The sequence below is a fragment of the Carya illinoinensis genome, chromosome 3 (genome assembly GCF_018687715.1).
Source record: "Carya illinoinensis cultivar Pawnee chromosome 3, C.illinoinensisPawnee_v1, whole genome shotgun sequence".
Classification (NCBI taxonomy): domain Eukaryota; kingdom Viridiplantae; phylum Streptophyta; class Magnoliopsida; order Fagales; family Juglandaceae; genus Carya; species Carya illinoinensis.
Window position 1 is genome coordinate 14999765 of NC_056754.1, and position 26666 is coordinate 15026430.

A 26666-nucleotide genomic window follows, 5' to 3' on the forward strand; every position below is an offset into this window, starting at 1 on the left:
TGTGAACTATCCATCTAGTGCAGGAGTCCACACAAGCAGATCCTTCCCCTACCGAGGATTTCCAAGCTCTTCAATTATTTCCTCTATTTTTTGCACTCCCACCAGCCTCTCCAAGAGCTGTATATCCCACTCATTACCAAGTTTACAGTCATGAAGCTTTAATTCTGGGAGTTCTGTAAGGTGAAGGGAGTCTACTAGAGGGCCACCTCCAGTCCATGTATCAAACCAAAATGAAATTTGACCATCTCGCACTTTCCATTTTGCCCTTTCCAGAACATGTGGAATTTGTTTCATTATCATCTTCTAGAACCTGGTTCCTTTTGTTTTGTCAAGAAGGGAGAGGTGGTTGTCCTTCACGTATTTGCCCCTGAAGAATTGTACCCATAAAGAGTTTTCTGTGATGATTTTCCATGCAAACTTCATGTGTAGTGAATTTTGAACCTCTTCAAGGTCTCGCACGCCTAGTCCTCCTTCCTTTCTTGGCTTGCAAATTTTATTCCAAGCACACCATTTTCTTTTTGGACTACCATCAGATTCTCCCCCAAAAAAAGTGCTGAGAATTCGGTTGATGATGCTTAAAACTGACTTCGGGAACTGAAGCACTGATAGGAGATAAATTGGTAAACTCAACAGCACATGTTTTAGTAGAATAAGTTTTCCACCCGCTGACAATAATCTGGTCTTCCAGCCACTTACCTTGTCTCGAATTTTATTAAAAAGTTCCTCCATATGACTAAAGGTGACTCTTCCTTCCATAATGTTCACCCCTAAATACTTCATCAGAAACCATCCCTCCCCAAAACCAGTAAGATGCAGAATGCTCCTTCTTCGGGTTTGCCTTATGTGTTTCAAAAATATTATTGCCAATTTTTCTCTACTCACTAGCTGGCCCGACCATCTTTCATACAATTCAATAGTTTTAACTAGCTCCTTAATAGACCATTTGGCACCATTTGTAAAGATCACAATATCATCTGCGTATCATAAGTGAGAAATTAAAGGCGTACCTCTAGGTTGAGAGTAGCCTCCTATTAACCCACTCTCAAATTTTTTCTTTAGCATTCTTGTGAAGACTTTCTCCATGAGAATAAATAAATAAGGCGAGAGGGGATCCCCTTGTCGTAGTCCCCTTTCTCCCTTGAAAAAACCCCTTATGGTTCCGTTTAGTAGAATGGAGTACCACGGCGTCGTGATGCAATTTTCAATCAGCTCTCCTACCTTCTCATCGAACCCAAAAGCACCCAAGACATACCTCAAAAAGTTCCAATTTACTCAGTCATACGCTTTGGACATATCTACTTTCAATAACACATTTCCACCATTCGATTTTTTGTGTATAGATCGAGCCATTTCTTGAGTTAGGCTAATATTTTAAAAAATGCTTCTATTGGGGCCCAAAGCTCCTTATTCTTGAGAGATTAACCTCTGCAATAAATTTGTTAACCGGCCAACAATAAGCTTAGAACATACTTTGTAAATCACAGAGCACAGGCTAATTGGCCTAAATTTATCAAAACCCGTTGGCTACTGTACCTTGGGGATAAGAGCCACATACGATGCCGTGTAGTACCTTGGGAGTTGTTTACCTTCAAAAAATTCTGCAATGGCTTCCTCTACATTACCCTTGCCAATGGCCCAGCAGGCTTTGAAGAATCCCGACCCAAAACCATCTGGACCCGGGCTGCTCTCCACCGGGATGCTATTAATTGCCTGCCAAATTTCTTCCATCGATGGCCTTTTGTAAATGTTTTTGTTCTCGTCTTCTGTAATGGCCTGATCAATGAAGGAACTCAGATATGGCGGCTCCCCTTCAGCTTTATGACTTAGAAATTCTTGAAAATATTGGACTGCACCCTCGTGTATAGCTTCAGGGGTGTTGAACGCAGTGCCATCTGGTTTATTCATTTTGGTGACTTGGTTCTGCTGCCTTCTCTTCAAAACTGCATGGAAAAATCTAGTATTGTTATCTCCTTCTTGTAGCCATTTAATTCCAGCTCTTTGAGCAGTCAAACACTCCTCTCTTTTTTGCCAAATATCTATTTCTATTTTAGACACTAGGAGATCCTGTTCCACCTCTGCCTCGTAATCTCCCTGTAGAATGGCTTCAAGTGACTCAACCCGCCATTCTAGCTCTTTAATCTTTAATTTGACATGACCAAAAATTTCCTTATTCCATCTTCTCAATACCTGCTTCATGCGCTTCATTTTAAAAGCTAGATTTTCTAGCCCACCTTCCCTTCTTCTTTCCAACCCTGCTCAACACAAGTAAGGAACTCCCTATGTTCCACCCACATTTGCTAGAACCGAAAAGGCGCTGGTCCATACCGTTGGGAGTTTTGGTCGCACGATACTATCATCGGGGCATGGTCTGATGTGTTACGCACCAAGTACTTCAACTGGGAGTGAGGCAGTGACTCTAAAAACTTAGTATTTACTAGCCCTCTGTCAAGACGAGCCCAGCTCCTAGATAGACCTTCCTGCCCATTACACCATGAGAGATTATTGCCATTGTAATTCAAGTCCATCAGTCCACATCCATTGATCCATTCATTGAATTCCTCTAACGCTATCCTCGAACATGGAGAGCCCCCTTTCCATTCTTCATTATTTTTTATTACGTTAAAATCACCTAGAATCATCCATGGGTCATTACTGTGAACATCTTCTTGTAAGTCCCTCCAAAGTTGTCTCCGAAGCCCATAATAGCATTTGGCATAAACAAAAGTAATGCTGAGAGCCAAATCCCCTTCGAGTACCTTGACTGTGATAAACTGGTCACTCATTCGTACAATGGTTACATTCACATTTTTTTCCCATAAAAGCCAAATCTTTCCAGCATTCAATTGGTTTGAGCTACCCTCCTCCAAGCCTAACTGCCTCATTAATCTTCCCATTTTACTATCATCCACAAAAGTCTCTGCCAATGCAAATACCTTGGGCTTAAATTCCTTTACCAACTTCTTCAACCTTCCTCTTGAGGTTCCCAGACCTCTTACGTTCCAGTACAGAATGGGACCTATCATAAATTTAATTTGGAGGGCCGGTTCATGGCCCGTTTGGTGCTTCTCGACGTTCTCGAACCACTTTTATTCTTTTTCCTTTTAGAGCCACTCTAATCTTCCTCGGATTGATATTCCTTTTCTCTCCCTGTTACCACGTTCCTCCTTTCCTCCTCTAGCTCTGATAGAGCTTATTGTTCCTCTGTTTCCTCTACTAGCACCACATCCCCTAGCCATTCCTCGTTTACATTATTACATTCCACACTTTGTAGTACACAAGTCCCTTGTACCATGCTATCTGGTACAAATTCCTGCTCTTCTATTCCCCCGTCCTCCTCTTCGACATGAACATTTATCTCAGGGGAGATCAAGCTGTCACACCCCTGTTCTTCTTGCTTCTCTTCGGGTTCCCCCTCAACCCTCATCAGGCTTTTACTTTTTTCTGAATGGTCTTCCTTTTCTTTTAACCTTTCCTCTCCTCTCGTTGTCACTTTGTCTAACTCCATGGCATCCAGAAGGAGTCCAGATGTTGTATAGAGGCATCCATCTCTAAGCAAACTCACGCTTCGTCTATTCTTGTCGCACATCGAGTGGAGTTATCTCAACGTATGAACTTTCCAATCTGTGCCGTTATTATTTTGAGGATTGAGTCATGGTAGTAGTTTGGGGGAAGGCCCAGCAGCATGACCTAGACTGGAACAAAAGGCGTTTCCTCATTTTTCGTGAATCCCGGAGTCCAGTGGAATGCTCTGTAAGGCACTCCATTTATCTCGCAAGTCTCGCGTGAGAACGCCTTGTTGAAATCATCCTCTGAGGTTAGGCGAACGAAGACGTTATGGTTTTTCCTCGTATAAGAGACCACTACATTTCCTATTAAGCTCCATCTCTGCCGAATAAACATCTGTATAGCATCTAAAGAAGGTCTCTGCCGGAGAAATTTTAAAACCAGGGAGTATTTGAACGGAGCCGCCGATAGCATCACTTCTTCCTTGGTGAACATGTAACATACCTGACCATCGATGACTTTTGGGGGCCCCATTGGAAGGTTAACTTCAGGGAGGGGTTGAGGAACAGCCATAACCAAATCCGCAAAAGATCTGGCCTTCATTGCCGGCACGGGACCACCAGGTAGGGCCAAGGTAGTTGCCATGGCGGCACGGGGCCCCCGTACGAGGAAACCTAAAAAGCTCACCTTTGTTTGTATTCTCTCTCTCTCTAACTTTTTCTCTCTCCAGTCCTTTTTCGGAGCATTACTATGAGTACGCCAAATCTAAATAGTATATAATTAATAAGTAACTAAACATAGTAGTTAACTAAATTAATAAAATAACTAATTTTACGTAATAAGCTAATAAATAACTCATAAATAACTAATAGCTAGTAAATAACTAAATAACAAATAAATAGTATATAACTAATAAGTAACTAAACATATTACTTAACTAAATTAAAATAACTAATTTTACGTAATAAGCTAATAAATAACAAATAACTAATAAATAACAACTAACTAAAAACTAATGAACAACCAATAAATAACAAATAACCAATAAATAACAAATAACTAACAAATAACAAAAAACAACATACTAATATATGTGTATGCTTGTAGTGTTGTATCTAGATATTGTGTGACATTATATGAATAACCTTACACCCATTTGGGAATTAGTGTACACTCAGGTGTCCACTAACTGAGTATCCAATAATTCATGAATTGTCCAGTGTGGACAGTTTGAGATTATATTATCTATATTGCACACTTTTGTTACTCCTACTTCACATGTTTAGTATGGAGTTTCTGTGTTCCTCATTTTTTCTTTGGGTCTACTGTTCATAGGGTCACAATTCCACTCTGTGAATATGTATACTTGGAGAACTATGTGGAGGTGTTGCCAAAATTTCTATTGATGTGGAAAGTAGTAGAGTGACTAAATTTGTGCAATATGGATAATATAATCTCGAATGGGATAGGACCAATTACATTTATAAAAAAGAAAAAAAGAAAAAAAAAAAGGAATTGGAGCATGACATGCATGTGGAATTATATTTGCATTAATCTAATAGATAGGTTCTTTCTAGAAATGGATAAAAGTTGGATGCGTCTTGACGACAGATTTGGAAAGGATTACGTACCCTATGCACGTGGAGTAATAACTTTCATTGATTTCGCTCAAGCATCTACCGATAGTCATGGTTACATTAAGTGTCCATGTTGATGGTGTAAAAATATGTGTGCTATAGGATTGGATGAAGTTGAAAGTCATATATTTGTGAACGGTATGGATTTGGAGTATACTCAATGGGTACTGCATGGTGACTCATATGAATAGTCAACCAATGTTTTGTTCAGTCATCTGAGCTATATATGGCACATGGATGATGATATTAAGCAAAATTACGGTAATGAGCGAGATGATATGGAGGAGATGTTGGGTGACATTGGCACTGGTATGTTTATGGATGAAGTTGACAAGGATGCCTCAAGTGGCCGAGGAACTAATTCAAAGAATTTCGCATCAATGTGGGAAGATGCAAAGCAGTCGCTGTATCCTAACTGTATGAAAGTACAGTAAAATGTGATTTATTTTGTGATTGCTTCACATTAAATCATTGTGTGGGATGTCGACGAAAGCAATAAATATGTTATTAGACTTATTTAACGAGGTACTTTTCGAAGGTTCTACCTTACTGAATAATTTTTATGAAGCAAAACAGTTGAGAAATGGATTAGGGTTTGAGTAAAAGTCCATACATGCATGCAAGAATATTGTGTTCTATTTTGGAAGGAGAATGAGGATAAACAAGTGTGTCCCATATGCAGAGACTTGAGGTCGAAGGGTAAGAAGAATATCCCGGTGAAGATATTGTGTTATTTTCCTTTAAAATAGCTCAAGATATGAGGTCGCATGAGGAGAAGAGAGTTAAAGATAACGAGAATATGCGGCACCCAGCTGACTTACTTCCTTGGCAATCGTTTGATGATCAGTATCTAGGATTTGGCAATGAAGCTAGTAACGTGTGTCTAGGACTAACAACGGATGGATTCAATCCATTTGACAATATGAGTACAAGTTATAGCACCTGGCCCTTGGTGTTGAGTCCGTATAATCTGTCACCATGGAGGTAAATGAAGGTGCCAAATTTTTTGTTAACTTTACTTATTCCTAGGTAATCTTTATTCCTGGCCCATTACCTAGGAATGATATTGATGTATTCATGTAGCCGTTGATTAAAGAGCTTACAGATTTATCAGAAACAAGCATCATAAGTTATGATGCATCCACTTCGACATCTTTTCATATGCATATTGCAATAATTTGGACGAAAAATAACTTTCCTGCACATGAAAATCTTTCCGATTGGAGTACTAAAGGGAGTTAGCATGTCTGACATGCAATAAAGAAACTGGTAATGAGTGGCTAAAATATTCCCAAAAGCTATGTTTCATGGGCCATCGACGGTATCTAGTAGGAAATCATGCATAGAGAAGAGAAGGCGCTAAGTTTGATGGAAGGGTAGAGGACAGAATTGTACCAAAGGAGTTGTTTGGGGACAAGATAGTGGAACAACTAGTACATGTTATAGTGAACAATTTTGGCAAAGGTAGGGGAAAGAACAAGAGAAAATGAGGTGCAACAGAATTGAATTGGACAAAGCGTAGTATTGTTTTTGACTTGCTGTATTGGTCATCCTGCATGTTGCGACATAGTTTGGATGTAATGCACATAAAGAAGAATATATGTGATAACATACTAGGTACATTGATGAGTATTAACAAAAAGACAAAGGACACGATCAAGACAAGGAAATATCTTGAGAGAATGAGACTTAAACATAATCTTCATTTGCGGGTGGAAGACAACAGTTTGGTCATGCCACATGCATGTTGTATGATGACAAGGAATGAGAGGATGGACTTCTACAAATGGTTGCAAGGTGTGAAGTTGCCAAATGGTTATGTTTCAAATATCAGTAGATGTGTGAGCCCTGATGACTGGAAAATTAGTGGATTGAAAAGTCATTACTATGACATATTTTTGTAGAAGTTATTATTGGTGGGAATTCTTGGGAAGCTGACATCTAATGTACGTGTCACCATTACCAAACTCTACATGTTTTTCAAGGATTTATGTGCTCAGGTGATAAATTGAGATATGTTGCAGAAGATGGAAGACGAAATTGCTACTATACTATGTAAATTCGAGTAGATCTTTCCACCATCATTTTTTGATGTAATGGTCCATTTAGCAATACATTTGAAAGATATTTGGGTAGACTGAAGCGTATTGTTGGGAATAAAGCCTAAGCTAAGGGTTCAATAGCAGAGACTTATATACATGATGAATGGTTGACATTTTGTTTTCTCTATCTACATGGTGTTGAGACACAATTTAATCATGAAGAGCAAAATGTTGATCCCGCTGGTACGCCTCCTCGTGAGCTATCAGTGTTTTACAGAATGTACGACCCTTGGGTGCATAAATGGGTTACGATTTAATTGGTGGAGAGTTTAGTAAACCTCAGTGGTATGTGTTGAATAATTGTTGGTAGATTGATGACTATCTCAGGTATGTTAGATGCATGCTTCGAATAATCGTAGTTAAAAAAATATTAACTATAACTTTTGTGCTAAAAGATAATATTGTTTTCCATTTATATCCAGTGAGCACATGGACAAACTTAGGATAGAAAGCATAGAGAATATAGAGTTGAGACACGAAGAAGAATTTCCTAGATGGTTTGAACAACGTGTATGAATTTAAATTATTCATACGACGCATAATTTTGTTGAACCATTTTAATTCTCGGTAACTTTTAATAACAAATAATATTTCAATCGTCAGATTTTGGAACAACGTGTTCATGATCTAGGATCAGTTTCTCCTGAATTGCATGCATTGGCTCGTGGTTCCTCACATAGAGCTCTTCGATACACTGGATGAATAGTTTGAGGTTATAAATTCCATACCTTGGACCGTGAATGCAATATAAAGATACAAAACTGTGGTGTGTTAGTCGAGGGGATTCATGGAACAAATGATATTAACTACTATGGTGTCATACGTGACATTATCGAATTGAAATATCTGGGTGTTTGTGACTTATTTCTTTAAATGTGATTGGTAGGATCTAGGTGGTGGTTGGGTTTCAATACAAAGGGATAATCACTTTACTAGTGTCAATACTACATCTAAATGGTATGAAGATGATCCATTCGTATTGACTTGTCAAGCTACCCAAGTCTATTACTTGATTAATCCAATAAAAGGCACTAATAAAGATAGTGGAGAGATAACTTGGCGAGTGATACAAAAATTTGTACCCCAAAATATCTATGAGGCGGGAATGGTTGCGGATCAAGAGAATAATGAAGATGAAGATGACAGTCCAATTGTAGAGACCTACCAGGAAGATGGAGAGGGTATTAACTTATTTTTTGACTTTAGTGCACTCAAGTTAGTCCACTTATGTAGAGATGACATCCCGTATTTCTCAACCCATCTGTATTAAATGATCATTCAATTGATGTAAGTGAGGAAGAAGAAGAAGAAGAGTTGGAAGAAGAATCTAAAGAAGAAGACAAAGAAGAGGTTGATGACGATGACGAAGATCTATCTGGTTGAAGGAGATTCTTAAACAAACATGGAAAATACATCTTTTTTTTTTTTGATGGAAAGAAGCCTTTCATTCAAAAGATATTAGCATTACAATTGTCTCTCTGCCCATAGGGCTGGAGCAATTACATCAGGGAGAGAACCCCACCATAGACTAATATCACTAACATGCCAAGCATGCCTTGCAAGCTTATGTGCTACCTCATTACAAGTTCTCATAGCATATCTAACCTCACACACTTGGAAGTAGTTCATAAGCTCCTTAGTATCCTTTATTACATTACGAACCAGAGTCATCGATGGTTCTGACTTTTGCAATTCTTGTACTAAGGTTAAAGCATCACTTTCTATGATAAGATGTTGAATACCCAAATGAACCGTTAGGTGTAGGCTCCTGAAGATTGCAAGCATTTCAATGCTTGTTGCATCCCTAACTGATGGTTCCTTCTTGCTGGCTGCCATAATAACTTCTCCTTTACTGTCTGTTAGAATAGCCCTATTCCTGCACTGTTTTGGTTTTGGAAAATAGTCCCATCAACATTTAATTTGAAAGTTCCTGGCTGGGGGGGCTCCCATCTACAGTATTGTCTCACCATTTTCAAAGGTTGGCCACGGATTGTCTTATAGACATGCTGGACAGCCAGGGCTTGAGCTATAGCTTGATCAATATGGATGTTCTTATCTTCAAAGGTTGCTTGGTTGCACCTATACCAGCAGCTCCATGAGATCAGAAAGAATAGCTCCAGGTGGTCTTTCTGTTGTAAACTACTTATGTATCCAGCAAGGTCACCGTACAATTTTGGTAGTGTGACGCCCCCAAATTTCGTTTGGGATCGGACGGACATTTGAAGCATCGAGACATGCAACACAAGGTTACCTGCCCCCGTTCATGACATGCATCTAACATTATGCAATATTCGCAGCGGATAATTTTGTTTTTTTAGCAATACTATGCACCAAATTGAAAATATCCCAAATGCTTAAAACATACTTCATACATAAAGACCCATTGAACATATCACAACACTAGTCCAAAATGGTTATGATCCAAAAAGTACTAGAGATGCAACTCCATTGTACAAGTAGTAATTTACGTTAACTACTATATTAACATTGACGTCGCACCGTCGTTTAGTCAACTGTGTCTAGTTGATCAGCTCCTGATTTTCCTTCAGGTCCTGTAACAAGATCTACCATTTGGGGGGAATGGTAGTTGGGACTACCAAAGTGAGATTTGATTACAAATCTCAGTAAGTTAACAAAAAACTTCCATACAAGCTAATGATGCATGGATGACAGTAAAAGCATAAATGCATAATCAAATTCATAAATAATTAAAGCATAACTTGGCGTACAACATAGCATAATTGACATAACTTAAATTGAAACATGAACTGAACTTGACTTGACATGAACTTGATTTGAAACTTGACTTAACATGAAAAATACATACTCCACAAAGTTATTGTGGTCCCATGTATTCTACGTGTAAATACATACTCTACAGTTGTTGTAGCCCCATGTATTCTACGTGTAAATACATACTTCACAGTTGTTGTGGCCCCATGTATTCTACACAAACTTGACTTAACATGAAAAATACATACTCCACAGTTGTTGTGGCCCCATATATTCTACATGTAAATACATACTCCACAATTGTTGTGGCTCCATGTATTCTACGGAAACTTATTCTTTAACTGCTTAAATACATACTTCACAGTTATTGTGGCCCCATGTATTCTACGTGTCACAATTGCTGTGTCTCACGTAGTATATGCGTCACAATTGTTGTGACCCCATACATAAGTAATCAAGATGAAACGTGACTGGAATACGAAATGACTGAAGCCCTGACGTAACATAACGTGACTTGAACATAACTTGAAATACATAACCAACTTGAGATAGAAACATTTCGTAGTATGGCATAACATATAATAGACAACATATTTAACATGACATACTTGCAACAGTAAATATTACATGACTTGACATACATGTAATAGATGGTATACTTAGCATGACGTACTTGTAAGGTATAGTAATACATGACAGAATATATTATGTAACAGATAAAAATTGATGACAGAATAAATTCTATATAATAGACAATGACGTGATAACTTGGCATGGCATGACATATATGATAACACACATACATACACTGTAGTTCCTTTACATAGCAGTCTAGGGCTGTTCATCCGGGTTTCGGACCGGGTATTCGGGTATACCCGGCCCGGAACCCGGATTTCAAATCTGGGCCGGTTTCCGGCCCAGTTTACACGGGTTACGACTTGGGCTGGAACCCGGGTAAATCCAGGTTTTTTGAAACCCGGAATTCGGCTTCCGGAATGTACCCGGTTTTTTTTTTTTTTTTTTTTTTTTTTTTTTTTTTTTTTTATATATATATATAACAAAAACCTATTTTATTTAGTTTCTTTCAAGAAGCATTTAAAAAAAAAAATCTAAGAGCCTATATTCTATTGTGAATTTTTCAAGAAAAAATGTTACAAAGCATATTCTTTCATATAAAAAACTAATTACCTTTTTAACTAAATGCATCTAAAAAAACATAATACAATCATTACATATTTCATTATTTGGTATTTATACATTACAAAACGCAAATTATAATATATAAAATTTCATATCAAAAGTGGACTATATAGAGCCACCAATACATAATATGTCTGCTTCATGCAATCAATGCATTCCTCCACAATTGAATTTAGTTTCTGATGAATTTCCTATCTCAGAACAGTCATTGTTGGTCCAAGCTTATCTGCAAGATGTATTCAACAGAAAGGTTTTAAGTAGAGATATCAAACTTAATCTTATAACTTAAAGCTACATTAATTAACCAAAAAATAAAGGTGAAAACTGCCACTTTGGCATTAGTTGAATCTGGGACTACATGACCATACCTTCATTAAAGAAAATAACAAGGAAACTAAAGAAAAAGGTGGAAATTAAAGCCACATAAGAGCTTCTTGTTCTTGACATGAATTAATGAACACTTCCAATTTTTTATTCTTTTGAATTAGCAACCCCATCGTTAAGGCTGGATGGATGAGCAAGGTTCGACATAATAATCTGAAACATGATCAAAGAATAATTTCAAGGCTTTTCTCTATATCAGGTCATAAGAATATTTGCAGTGATTGACAGAGAACCCAAAAAATGGATCTTTTATTGTCTTTATTTTTAAATCAAACGTGAATGTTCAGACAACCAATAAAAAAACCTAATCAAATTTTCTTTTCAATCCATGTTGTCAACACCAATAAGTTCTAAGGCAGTTAAGAAATTGAATCAACACTTGAAAGCAGAAGGCAAAAGTAGCAGCATACAGATAAAGAAAAAAATGGAAAAAAAAAAACAGAGTTCTTGGTTAAAAATCGTTGAACCCTTTAATCTACACATAAGTATCATAAACAAAATGTCTCACCAAAATCAGTAGGCAACACAGAACAAAACAGGCCCAAATAATAAAAAATTAAAAAAAAACCCAAGTTTAAAACAAAGAGAGCAGATCTAGCAACCATTTCAAAGCATAAAAATATAAACAGATATAACACTTAAATATAATCCAGAAAATATAACACCTTTGGCATCCAAAAAAAAAAGGGTTCCCTTGAGAACATTGTACTTATCAACCTTGAAGTTGGCACCACACATGGCCCCTTCACTATCTACCATTGGCATTGCTTTCATCTTGTTCATTGGATGCTCAAAGCTCGTCAAGCCTCCCTGCAAAGACACAAACCACCATTCTAGGCCCATGTTATTCTTTTCACATGTAAGACAGATATGAGAGAAAGGTTGGTTTCCAACTTTCCATTGCATGCAGATGCTTGGGCATCTTGATTGAAGTGAATTTGATGGAGAAATTCATTCTGTATTCTAAATGGGTAAACCAGGGAACAAGTTTAAATCACAGCTAAAACTCCTAGACGTACCTGTTGGGAAGGGAGCAAATGATTTGGCACAGCCCGCTTTTATGACCTCCAAATCATCAGAAATCACCACAGAGCCATCAGCTGCAATACCCCAGTACAACTTAACTCCACCATCAGAACCCTACAACCGTAATGAACGTTTTTATGAAAGGTCACTACCAAGCAAATCCTCAATCATGCCTTTGGAATCAGTTGCAAATTCGGAAAGAGAGAAAGAAGCACACAAATTCATTGATGCTTGCTAATCTTTCCTTGAGGTGAAATGGGTAAAAAGACGAAATAAATATACCAATGCAGCAAAGACAGTTATAAATATCCGTTAACTAGGAAAAAAAAAACCCTAAAAAAACTGCTACAGATCTGAACTTGAATAGATGCTAGCACAGATATAACCCTAAAAGACCCATTAAAAAAAAGGATACACGCAGATCTGAACTAACTTTCACGAAATGAACATCTCGAGCAAGAGAAATCACTAACGACATACACACTCATATCCAGAAAAATCGACAACAAACAACAAAGGTAACAGGTATCAAACAACAAACAAAATCACTAACAACACGATCTACATGAACCTCATTTTTAAAGGGAAGAGACGGAGAAACCAACAACACCATGCTCACCCAAACCCACAAGCATAAAATCCATTGACCCAAGGAACCGAGAAGGAGATGGAGCGACGGAGAGTGATGATGAAGACGACGACACGAGCTACGAAGATTCGGACAGTAAAGGAAGCTAGGGTTTCGGCGTGAGAGAGAGAGACAGAGAGACACAGAGAGAGAGAGAGAGAGAGAGAGAGAGAGAGAGAGAGAGAGAGAGAGAGAGAGAGAGAGAGAGAGAGAGAGAGAGAGAGAGAGAGAGAGAGAGAGAGAGAGAGAGAGAGAGAGAGAGAACGGCGTGAGAAATGAAAGTGAGTAGGGTTTTGATGCATCTTTTCAAAAAACCCGAGTATCGGGTTTAAAACCCAGAACCGGGTTTTAAATCCAGTTACCCGGCCTGGATTTATACGGATTTTAAGATGCGGATTTCGGCCCGGATACCCATAACCGGGAACCCGGTTATCCGGGTTCCGGTCCGGACCGGATAAAATCCGGCCCGGATGAACAGTCCTACATAGCACACATACAGAGTAGACTGCTAGTAGGTTAAAAGCTAACTTACCTCGATCTCCGCGTTTCTTATAAAACTTTAAGCGCAATCACGAGGAACTGTAATTAGTGATTCTAAAAGTTAACACTAAATCACTAATAAATTGAAATATAGAAAATACTAACTTAAAGAGTAAAATTTTCATTTTACTCTCTGCATATAAGAAAATGACCATTTTACCCATAACTTAAGGATTTTGCATACTAACTCCAAAAGTCACCAAAATTTACATGCATCATGTAAATTTTATCCTCAATTCAAATATCAATTTAGAAAAATTTAAAACTAATCACAACTATTAAAACTCCATAGGGCCGAAATTTCCATATGCTATTTCTATTGATTTTTGTTTCCAACTTGTTTTGATCAACCTTTTGATCTATGACTTATAAATATGTGATCTTCAAACCAAACCATCACATGGTTTAAAAAGATATCCTAAAACATATATAAGCTTCTAATTCAAGATCACATGGTTAAAAATTAACCAAAACATAAATTTAGCCAAGAACATCGACACTTTGGCTTATCTGAATATCTCTTTGCATAAAATTTCATATCTTTGAAACTAATATCAAAGATCTTCAAAATAATAATATAACATGTATATAAGATGCTTAGGATCCTCCAATAAAATTATCAAAGCCATTTGAATAGATTTAGACCACCAAAGAGATAAACTTTCTCAAAACAGAAACTGTTTTTCCTCTTCCAGTTTCTAAGTTTCTAAATATAAGAAAATATTTCATCAAAACCTTTAATCATGCAAAAATCCTCTACCAATAGTCATATATACATGTTAACAATACTCCATAAAACTTTCGGACCAATATCTATCCATTAGCTTGGTCAAAAACTCCAAACTATAACATATTCTCCAGTTTATCTTTCAGAATGACCTTTCTATAGTTTACATAATATTTGACTGACCAAATGATCTTCAAATGGGACAAATAAGATATTCACATAAACTAGACTAAAAAAGGAACAACTTATACGAATGAGACTTTATGATAAAACACTTACAAAAGCTTTGAAATGGGCATGTAAAAGAACTCCTAAAAGCTGTCCGAGAGAGAGTGTTTGATATTCTTTTAATGGAAAGTATAAATGAAAATAATTTTATGGGGAGAAGTGGCTGGAGATACTTATGGATGAGATATGGAAGAGATGAGGCTGGAGTGAGAGTTAAGTGTAGGACTCTCTTACCTAATAATATCTACAAAAATCAATTCAAGATATTTTTACCCAATAATATCCACGAAATTAGCTTAAAATATTTTTATCTAATAATATCTACAAAATTAGTTTAAGATATTTTTATCCAATAATATATACAGTTTTGAACAGATGTTTTGTCCAAAAATATGAAAAAATGTTATTGCGCCATAAGACCTTAAATAACCATCCGAGTCTAATGGAACAAACCATAATACATTTTGACACTTTTAACTATCTCCAATAATCAAAAACACACTTCTGATACCATAGTAAATAATAACACTAACTATGTAGTTAGACAAAAATCTATACGATTAATGGATTCGTGAAAACTTATGGGGTCTTCACGATGTTCCTAAAGTTAATAGAAATTTCACAATTGAATTTCTTGCGGGCTGTTACAATCTCCCCTCCTAAAAAAAGATTTTGTCCTCGAAATCAAAGTAACAAATAACAAGTTAAGAAATAGGTGTTGCTTACCAACTTGCTGTCTATCCCGTATATATTTGCCTTTGAGATTATGTCATTCCTTAACTCTCTTACTTTAATCCACAATTATATTATACTTCTTTCCACAAGGTTGGCCAAGTTGTATCGACACACTCTCCAAACCTAAAACTTCAAGTAAATAATCTTTCGAAACTCTTCTTTAGAAAAACATAGGCGATATACTTTAAGTGTTCTTATAAATACCATAATTAGTAGAGAATTCATCAAAATTAAGCCGTTAACCTCTCTCTCTCTCTCTCTTTTTGTTTTTTTTTTTAACAAAAACGGTGGACCTCTGTTTTAGACCAGACAACTCTGATCCGCATGATTTTTATAGGTCTTCTGTAGTTGTCAGGCGCCCGCATAGCTATGACACTACTTTGCTCTTCTGTAGTTGTCAGGCACTGCAGCTATGATACTACATTGCTCTTCTGTAGTTGTCAGGCGCCGCATAGCTATGACACTACTTTGTTCTTCTGTAGTTGTCAGGCACCACAATTATGATACTACATTGTTCTTGTCTCTTGTAGAGAAATGTTTCACGAGAGATGATTCGTCATAATTTTCTCTATAAAAGAATTATTCAGTTCATCTTCTTTCACATCTCATCTTCTTCACCTTTTTTGAAATTAATCTGCATTCTTACTGTGCAATCTCTTTCTGCTTACTCACTTTGCAATGGCTCAGCAATCTTCTCATTACCAAAACATGAGGTATTCTGCACCTCGTTCACCAGTTGTTTATGCTATAATGTAATCCAATAATGATCAGACTAATAAGTCAGATAATGAACTTATCTACGAGCTTGTGAGTCTCGGTACTCGATACTCATCAGCCATTGTCGCATATTCTCAGCGACTGCAATCCAGGACTGGTGGGGTTGACAAACTCCACGAGAATATTTCTATCCTTCAGAGGCTTCTTATGGAATCCAACATGAAGATAGAAGCAGTAAAGCGAGAGAACAGAGATTTAAAATCTTTGCTTAACTCTTCTTTTTGAGTGGCTACTCCTTTAGATAGGAAAGACATGCAGATTTTTAAAGAGCAAGAGCGTTTAAAGATTGAGGCAAAGAGTCTCAAATTTCTATAATTTTGCTTTATGATAATAAAATAATACTTCACAAATATTCATATTTGTGTTTCTATCTTCTGGTAGATGTTTTATGTGCTCCATTTTATTTCTTCTAGGGATTTTCATATATATGACATGATCCAATGACTCATATAAATATGCATTTAATCATGCATATCCAAACTCTCAGTAATCTTCAAATTAATAAAAACCTCAAGGAGTTCTACTGGTCTAGGACTAACTTACTTCTTTATAATCGCAACAATCAGTCCTCTTCCTAGGTGGTACTTCGATAACTGACCAGTTAATAACTTAAATTTGAGACTTTCTCTCTTATGATTGTCATAACTCTTCTATCTATCATGAGCTATCACTTATTCTAACTCTAAATGATTTGTTCCTAATATTCACATAAATCTTCAAGACCAAGATTTTACTCCCCATATAATAGTCTCCAAAAGAAGATCAATCTATGTATCCATAAAAATAGTGCTTTGTCAGAAATCATTTACTGGCGGCGTGGTAATACTATTATCATAAATGAAACCTACTAAAGCTAAAGCTTCTCCTAATCAAATTACTCTTCCAAACACAATTTCCATCGTATTCTCAGAATCAAAACAATTATCCAAATATGTGGAACACCATTCATCAATCCTAAATATCCTTTCTCAAATTACTAAAAGGTATTCTATATCTACATTGGTATGAACAATAATACTTCTAATGAAAATTGTTACTCTTACCACTAGGGTAACAATTCAGCTTCCAAACTGAATTCTCAAGCACTACCACAATTAATAGAAACAATGACTCATTTGAATCAAACAATGTACAATTTACCAACCTCAATGACTTGACCTACTCCAAAATAACAATAAGGCAATACTACCATCAATTGCAATCAGATCAACCTTAACTATGTTTAACCACACATAGGTCCTAGTAAAATACCAGTGACGATACCAGCTCCTGCAGTTCCTGGAGCGCCAGCATCTACATCTCTCTGAGTGACAGCATATACTCTAATGGGTATGTGCACTTGCCATAGTTGTGGGTGTCTAAACACGTTGGTCGGCAAACTTACCACCTCAGCTAATCCTTCATCCATCGGGGAATTTTGATCCTCTTGATTGTTATCTCCCTTAGGATTCCAAGGTATTCTACCACGAGTCATGTATCCATTCTTGAAACACACGAGTATATGTATTAAAACCACTTACTACTTTTCATACCTTAAGAAATTCAAGCCTACTGATGACTAAAAATTTTAAGCCTAATATTTGGTGCATTTCCTAAGGACATGTGGATTTACTGCCCAAAGACGTATTGCTCTGATACCACCCTATGACGCCCCCAAATTCCGTTTGGGATCGAACAGACATTTAAAGCGTCGAGACATGCAACACAAGGTTACCTGCCCCCGTTCATGACATATAAGATGCAATGTTCCTAACATGCATCTAACATTATGCAATATTCACAGCGGATAATTCACTACAAGAAAAGACAAAATTACCGGCGTTGGTTATGTGCCGGCAACTGTCCAAAAAAACGCCGCTAATTAATTCGCGGCGTTTTTCTATCGGCATAACCATCCGCAGGTAGTGGAGGGTCGCTATTTTCATGTTCTGGCGTTTGCACAAACGCCGATATTTGTAAATCTCATTAGTGGAGTTTGTATACAATTTAATGGCATTTATTGAAACGCCGCCATAGTATCTACATTAACAGCGTTTCTCAAAACGCCGCCACTTTATCGTTGTCATCATTTGGCATATACTAGCAGCGTTGCAATAAATGCCGCTACTAATAATTTGCCAACACATTATATAAATTGGCGGCATTTATTTAAATGCCACTAATAGTATGTTGGCGGCAGCACATTGAATAATTTAATGGCATTTATCTAAACGCCACCAATAGCCTAATTTAACGGCAATTATCTAAACGACGCCACTAGTACACTGCCGGCTCATCATATAATTTGACGACATTTATTTAAATGCCACTAAACACCGCCACTAGTTTGTTGCCAACACATTTTTTAAATTAACGACAATAATTTAAACGCTACTACGAATACGTTTCCGACGCATTGCATTAATTAATGACGTTTAAAATGCACAAATAATATGATATACCACAATAAAAAATATATATAATATATAAATTAATAATAAATATGATATAACGGATAATTATTCATATAACAAAAAAAAATTACAAATCAAATCACATGAAAGTTCTTCATGGATAATTCTTTTTCTTCACATTGTGTTTGTCATTAGCTGTAGGACCATTTCTTTCATGGGTAGTTCTTCACATTTATCCAATAATTCTTTGAAATTGTTATGCAGTCGTTGAACCTGGGAAAGATCAAAAAAGTCATACTAGATTAATAAAGAGAGTAATATATGTTAAATGAATAATAGATGAAGTAGCAAATACGATTGGGAATGAAGCTGATATATATCATGTTAATGGTTCTAAGAGCACTAATATTAGATTCATCAAAGTCATCTTCAAAATTTGATAAAAAGTACATATTTTCCATAAATTCAAAATCTCCATATACATAACCCCACATTGGATTACCCATTTGATTCATCAAAATAATAATATAATATTTTTTTAATAATAATATTTTTTTTTCATTTTTTGCAACTACACTAACTATATGTTAATTAATAATTTAATTTATACTTAAATTATTGTTTCCCAACTAATTTTTTTTCTCAACCTAATTATCCAACAAACACTTTTTCAATTATTCTTCTACCCAACAATCACATATATAATTTTTGAAACCAACAAACATATTTGTTTAAATGATTACAAGAAAGCATTTTGTTCTGTTTGTGATTCTTTTCATACAAATGACCTTTACTTGTTTCATCTAGACTAACTCTACGATTATTTGGTTCCATGAATGCCAATCATTGCACTTTTGTGCCTACATGAATTATTTAGAATGATTAATGTTTAGTTGACTGCCAAAACCAAAGTACAAAATACACATATAGCAGACCACAGAGCATACAGACAAAGCAAACTCCATTTCAGATCTTAATACAAACCAACTTATTCTTGAGCATACATTCTGCAAACCCCATTTCAACAATATGCTTTCCCCACCATCACAGATCAAACCAGTTTCAAAAATAAAGCAAACAATAGATATGAAAATGTATCAAATCCAACTTTGGCCCAAGCTAACTGAGATCTTTGTTGCCAATTGGAGCTGAAAGCTCCAAAGGGAATTGGGGCTAAGTCCAATACTATAAGAATCAATTGCTGCATGAGGATAAAGATACTGAACCAAGCCAATTGTTCCTACTGAACCAAGCCAATTGCTGTCCAAATTCCTACCAAGCCAATTGTTGGATTTTAAGAGTATTCATATTTGACATTTCCTCCTTAATATTAGGCATTTAGACTTGGGAAAACTTTTTACCTTATTATTTATTGTTTTCTGTATATCACAGCCAAGCATTTATGGTAGCATTTTCTTCATTCAATAGCATTTTGAACCATGAGCCTTTGAACCTTTATTATAAAATAAGAAACCAACAAAACAATTACTCCAAGTTTGATCCTTTATTATAAAATAAGAAACCAACAAAGCAACCAACAAAACAATTACATAATAAAAAAAAAAGGCTCCCAACCAACAATTACATTAAAAGAAAAAGCAGCCAACTAGCAATAACCATTCATGCAAGAGAAAGTATCGATGTCTAATTGTCAGCTTTGTTAATATGGAATACAAATACATGATCCTGGAAATCTTTTATGACCAACAAACTATTAGTCATGGGGAAATACTAATTTATCGGTCATAGTGAAATAAGCTGTTATTCATAGCGAAACAAACTGGTGTTACACCGCTTGAATCAATATATGGATAGGCCTTTAACACTTATGTACTAGTCATAGTGACATGATAACTAAGAAAGATTACAATATTTATAATTAATACAAAGGTTTACATTAATACAAAGATATACAATGTGGTTGTGTATATCTTCAATAGACCTTCATGCACGGAATGCTTATCAATTAAACATGCCATATATAATTGTGAGAAACTTAATAAATTTCTTACGAAACTTGTTAAAATCCAAGTGCCGGCCAAGTGTAAAAGACATGCATGTTGCGCATTAATTAAAAAAAAATTGATGCTCTATCTTTTCCAAATAATAATGTGGGAACATTGCACAGGTTTGATCGAGATTTCTCTAATACTTTCTCTAGTGGAATTTTCGCAAACACTTGCTACTATGTGAATGAAAGAGGCAACAAGCAGGGAAAAAAAATCAAATTCAAAAGTGAAAAAGATCAAACCATTGGGCGACAACGGCAATTGTAGTGTGTTTGCTTGCTGGTTTCGGAGTGATTTCTCTAATACTTCCTGCTGACTGGTTTCAGAGTGCAGCTTTGGCTTGGAGCTCCTTCGGTTTCGGTGTGGAGCACTCGGATTGAAGGGCACGATTTCTCCCCTTTTTTACTTTCTATCTCCTGTGTTTTGGTCTATAGTGTTAATTCCACAATTAAAGAAAACGCATGCCATTTGAAATCCCCAAATCCATGCTAGCCCAAGCATCAGCGATGAAGAGAGAGAGAGAGAGAGAGAGAGAGAGAGAGAGAGAGAGGGAATGGAGTGCTGGTGAACAAAAGAGTCTATGAAGTGCTTATACGCACAGATCGGGCAAAAGAGGGGATTTTAACTTTGATTGAAATTTTGAGAGGGAGTGAGGGCATGAGGAGCCGCCAAAGTTGAAATTGTCAACCTGCATTTGCTTTTAACAATTTTATCCATTTTATTATTAACATATTATTTATACACACAAGATATTTTAATAAAATAATAATTTTAAACAATATAATTGAGCACATTTACTTCTAAAATTTTATACTTTTATTTGGTTTAAAAGATAATTTAATGATAATAACTAAATACAAAACATTATTTAGCTAGATTTTAAAAATAATAATAATATCTAATGAACAAGATTAAAAGATAACATGTCAATAGCATCTTCAAACGATATAAAGTTATAAACATCAAAAAACTTATAAATTTACTAGCATAAACTTTATCAATTGTCAGCATTTTGTGAAACGCTAACACTATATAATATCACTGGCATAATATTATAAACACCGACAAACATGGTTAATATAACGGTGTATATAATTAATAACTTATTGGCATTTATTAAAACACCACAAAAAACATATATTATTACCAGCGTAACAATATAAATGTCAGGAAACTACTAATTTCTTGGCGCATAAGTACTATATTGGCGGTGTTGTTATAAACACCGCCAAAGCTATATATTATTACTGGCGTAACAATTTAAACGCCGGGAATCTCAATAATTTACCGGCAGAAATATTAAGCGCCGATAAATTTATATATCTACCGGCGCATAAACAAACGCTGCGCATATAAACGCCACCAATTGTGTCTTTTTTTGTAGTGTATATATATATAATGATTCGCAACCTCGCAAAGGTAGGAATAAATCCCGAATACACACACGACTTCACTCATAAAAACCACTCACAAACGAATTTAGGATTACTCCTAACACAAAATTGAATCAAAATACTTGAATCTCCAACTAATGCCAAGCCCATCCCTTGTTCACTGACTTGAGGTCGAATGTGCTTCCAAGTGTAGAAGTGTCAAGTTGTATCAAGGATAAGTCTAGGATCGTATTCCACAGGGACAAAGGGTTATCAAAGCGTATATGAGATTTTTGAGAAACAAATGTGTCGATTATGAGAGATGAAAATAAAATTAAAATGCAATGCAAAAAAAATTAATCAAAGTTGAAATTAGAGTTTCTAATCAAAAAGGTAAATTAACAAACACTTGGGTTGGGTTTGAGACTCTCTTTATTTTGGATTCTAGATAATTTTCTGGATTAACAACCCAATCAAGGCATTGATAATCGGAAGATAAAAAGTTCTGGTCAAGTTTTGCAATATTTTTCTAAGGGATTCTCTACTTTACTAGCCAATCACACATTAACAATCAATCGAGAGAAGCCTTGATAATTTTCAAGCTTTTGTTGTGCCTTACGTCAACAACAAAACAAGAGCAAGAGCCACAATCTATTTTCAATTTAAATCCAACTAGTAACATAGTGAAATCAACATTCAACAACAAAATATTGCATTAAACTAGAACCTAAAATAAATTAAATCTCATTCCACAACCCAAGTTTCTAAAATTAGCTACACATGATAACTCTAACAACAAAAATTAATCTAAGTTGAACCATGCTAAAATTTAAGAGAAAAATACCCAAAATAAAAATAAACACCAAGCTGAAAAGTGAAAAAAAGGCCCAATGAATTCGCAAGACCTATAAGCGGGAACGACTAAGAACTAAGAAGCAAAAACTGGGAAAACGAAAAAGAAGAAAAAAGTTAAAAACAAGAGAGAGAGCTCCCAGGTCCCGTCCGAACAAAACTAAGAAGAAAGAAATAAAAACAAAAATCTGGCCGACTAAAACTCCAACTTCCGAATGTAAACGTAAAACGTAAAGCAGAAAAAAAAAAAGTAAAATCACACCAGCCGACTCCAGTAAGAGCCAAGAAGCAGAGCTGTGAAAAAAAAAAAAAAGAAGAAATAATATCAAACCAGCCGACCAAGGTAACCAAGGACTACCCTGTTGCTCAGGTATGAACCAAAAGCAAGAAAAATGAATGAAGGAAAAGCCAAAACTAGCCGCCTCCTGTCTCAAAAATGAAAAGAAGAAGAAAATAACTACTGCAGGTCTGGAACGAAAACAAGGTGTAAAGTTCTGCTACGCCGAACGAACAAACCAAAAAGAAGCAGAGAAAAATCAAATAAAAACTGCTGCTTAGCATCTGAACGAAAGAAAATAACCACTCCAAAACTAAGTTACTTGTCCAGCTTCAACAAAAAAAGAAAGAAAAGAAAGTCTACTCTGCTGTAGCCGAATGAAAGACCAAAAGAAACAGCAGATAATTTGCTGCTAGCGTCCAAAACAGAAAGCAGGAATGAAAAAACTAAAACCAACCCCAGCCCCTTCTAGTCTAAACGAAAAGTAAAGTAATGATGTATGAAAACACAAAAAAAAAAACTAGCTGCCCTTCATGAACGAACCCCCGTATAAAAACAAGTTGAAAAATAAAGAGTCAAAAGCCAGCCTGATCCCATGTGATCTCCTGCTGTCTTCAACTGCTAAAGGTTACCACCGAATTAGAAAGAAAGAATTAAATCTCCGTTGTCTTCAACGTGCTGCCTCATAGATGCCAGCGTGATCTTCTGTCAAAGTTGAGGGCCAGCTGCTTCTTTTTTTTTCTTCTGCTGACCTGCTGCATGTGTGTTGTCCATGTGGTCCGAATGATACTTGCACTTTTCTGCATGTGTGCATGTGTTGGTGTGTTGCATGGTTGCATGTGTTGGTCTGCATGTTTGCATTTTCTGCATGTGTGCTGTGTGAGTCCACTGCATGGTCCGAATGGTGCTTGCACTTTTCTGCATGTGTTGGTCTGTTGCATGGTTGCATGTGTTGGTCTGCATGTTTGCATTTTTTGCATGTGTGCTGTGTGAGTTCACTGCATGGTTCGAATGTGTGCATTTGAGTCCACTGCATGTGTGTGTCCGAATGGTGCTTTTGATCTCTATTAGATGAGATTCCATAAAACCATAGTTAACTTCTCTTTTTTTTTCTCATAGGTCCCATTCTTTCTTTCCTTCCATAAATGCCCTACAATATATAAATGAATTGATATTATAGTTTAAGTATTTCAAGGGCAAATATGAGACTTTGATGTGCAAAAATATTGGCATCAATTAATTTGACATTCAATATTAGAATTTGATGCATAATTAAGTGTTCAATTCTTATTTGATAAAATAAATCACTCATTTAAACAACTTAATTATGCAATTCTAACCCTTTATTACACCCCCCAACTAGCTTTTTGGTAGACTCTAGCAAATAAAGTGAATGAATTCATGCAAAGATGAGATTTCCAACTACAATTTCAAAAGAAGTCCGAGAATCACATGCCATAAAATAGACTTGTTGAGTTTAAGAGCACTGGAGATAGATTAATTTGAATTTTGTATCAACTAAGAGATTTACACACAATTTAGTTAATCAACCAAGGGAGTTGCATGTAACAAAGCTTGCTTTCTTTCAAGTGCATGGAAATGGGGTTAGAATTCCAAGATCGACTACCAAGAGACATTAACGGTTTCAATCACAACAACCAATATGAGAAAACCACATGGTCTTACTCTAATTCAAAACCATTGTAGTGGCGGCTTTCACACCATTACTCTTTTTTTTGTAAGGACCCCGGTAATAGGCAGCCTTTTCCACTACACAGATGTAATTTATGTTTTTAGATTTCCTAGTGGGGGAATCGGACCTATTAATGTGCGCCTATCCACACTTTCACAAGTCAGCCCTTACCACTAGTCTACCTAAAGGATTTTTTTTTTTTTGGATCCCTGGCTTGTCCCTTTTCTCATTTAATTCATTTCAGATCTCTTCCTAAGCCATTAGGATATGGTTCATTAGAGTCTCAAACAATTGAAGTGTAAATCAACCAACAATGACTCAATGTAGTCTTTCTAGGCCTTCTGGGTATGTGTTGTGTGTGTTTTAGCAAAACTTTTAACATCTTTCCCTTGGTTTAACAACTAAATAAAAAATGGATAAATCCCTTTTTTGACATAAACTCTTATTTGCACTACATTCCACATGTTCCATGACCTCAACAAATCTTTTTTTATTTTATTTTATTTTTTTTAAGTGAACCAAAATATGTCTAAGGCATGCAAACAGAGAAATAAATTCTCTTCCACCCCCCAACTAGGTTGTAGCATTGTCCTCAATAATGCAAGGGAAACGAAAGAATTTATACAAAGAGAGTAGTTAAGGGGCAAAACAACTAACAGAAGAATCGAAAATTCAACGAAAACTGAAGGAAAGAGGAAAAGGAAGTACCTGGATAGCTTTGAAAGGAATGCAGCCAAAATAAAAATAAAAACTGAAGAACAAAAGAAAACAATGAAAAGAGATGGATAGATCAAGAACCATCAATTAGGATCAAGCAAATGTAGAGTAGATTCCTCAAGTGCAAAGTTAGAAATAAAAGGCTTGAGTCTTTGACCATTAACCTTAAAAATGTTACTATTGAGAGGATTCATTATCTCTATAGCACCATGAGGAAAAACAGTTTGTACCACATAAGGCCCACTCCATCGAGACCTTAACTTACCAGGGAACAAGTGTAACCGAGAGTTGTACAATAACACTTTTTGATTAGGCTCAAAAGTCTTACGTTGGATGTGTTTGTCATGGAAATTCTTCATTTTTTCTTTGGACAACTTAGAGTTGTTGTAGGCATCCTTCCTCAACTCATCCAACTCAGACAACTGCAATTTTCTCATACAACCAGCTTTATCAATGTTAAAATTGCATTGCTTAATGGCCCAATACCCTCTATGTTCCAACTCTACAAGCAAATGGCAAGCCTTACCATACACTAGTCTATATGGAGACATGCCCAAAATGGTTTTAAAGGCTGTTCTATAAGCCCACAAGGCATCAGACAATCTCAAAGACCAATCCTTCCTGTTTGGGTTAACTATTTTTTCAAGAATGTTTTTAATCTCCCTATTTGCTAGTTCAGCTTGTCCATTGGTTTGAGGATGATAGGGAGTAGAGATTTTATGATGGATACCATACTTCTTCATTAAGGCCGAGAAATGCTTGTTACAAAAGTGGGTGCCATTATCACTGATTATGACTTTAGGCATGCCAAACCTTGCAAAAATGTTTTCTTTTAAAAATTTTAAAACAACTTGATGATCATTAGATTTGCAAGGGACTGCCTCAACCCACTTAGAAACATAGTCAACAGCAAGCAAAATGTATAAATAGCCATAAGAAGAAGGAAATGGTCCCATAAAATCTATCTGCCAACAATCAAAAATTTCAATCACTAGTATGGGTTGCATAGGCATCATATTTCTCCTAGTGATTCATCCTAATTTCTGACAAGGTTCACAAGTTTTACAAAAACTAAAGGCATCCTTAAACATGGTTGGCCAATAAAATCCGCTTTAAAGAATTTTAACCACT

General features: G+C 36.0%; 1 protein-coding gene across 1 annotated transcript; it reads right to left on the reverse strand.

The window, feature by feature from the left end:
• Positions 1 to 1524: 1524 nt before the first annotated feature.
• On the reverse strand, positions 1525 to 3023 carry LOC122304535. The gene is made up of 2 exons (XM_043116806.1): positions 2474 to 3023; positions 1525 to 2252 (listed from the first exon to the last, which is right to left on the reverse strand). The coding sequence occupies exons 1-2, from the start codon at positions 3021 to 3023 to the stop codon at positions 1525 to 1527; spliced, it is 1278 nt and encodes a 425-aa protein (XP_042972740.1).
• Positions 3024 to 26666: the final 23643 nt, after the last annotated feature.

What these genes read in the sequence shown, in the direction of transcription:
- LOC122304535 (XM_043116806.1), bottom strand. Translation starts at nt 3,023, where the DNA reads ATGATAGGTCCCATTCTGTACTGGAACGTAAGAGGTCTGGGAACCTCA. An exon ending in ATGGTGTAATGGGCAGGAAG is followed by an intron (nt 2,253 to 2,473) that starts GTCTATCTAGGA and finishes TGTGTTGAGCAG; the next exon opens with GGTTGGAAAGAAGAAGGGAA.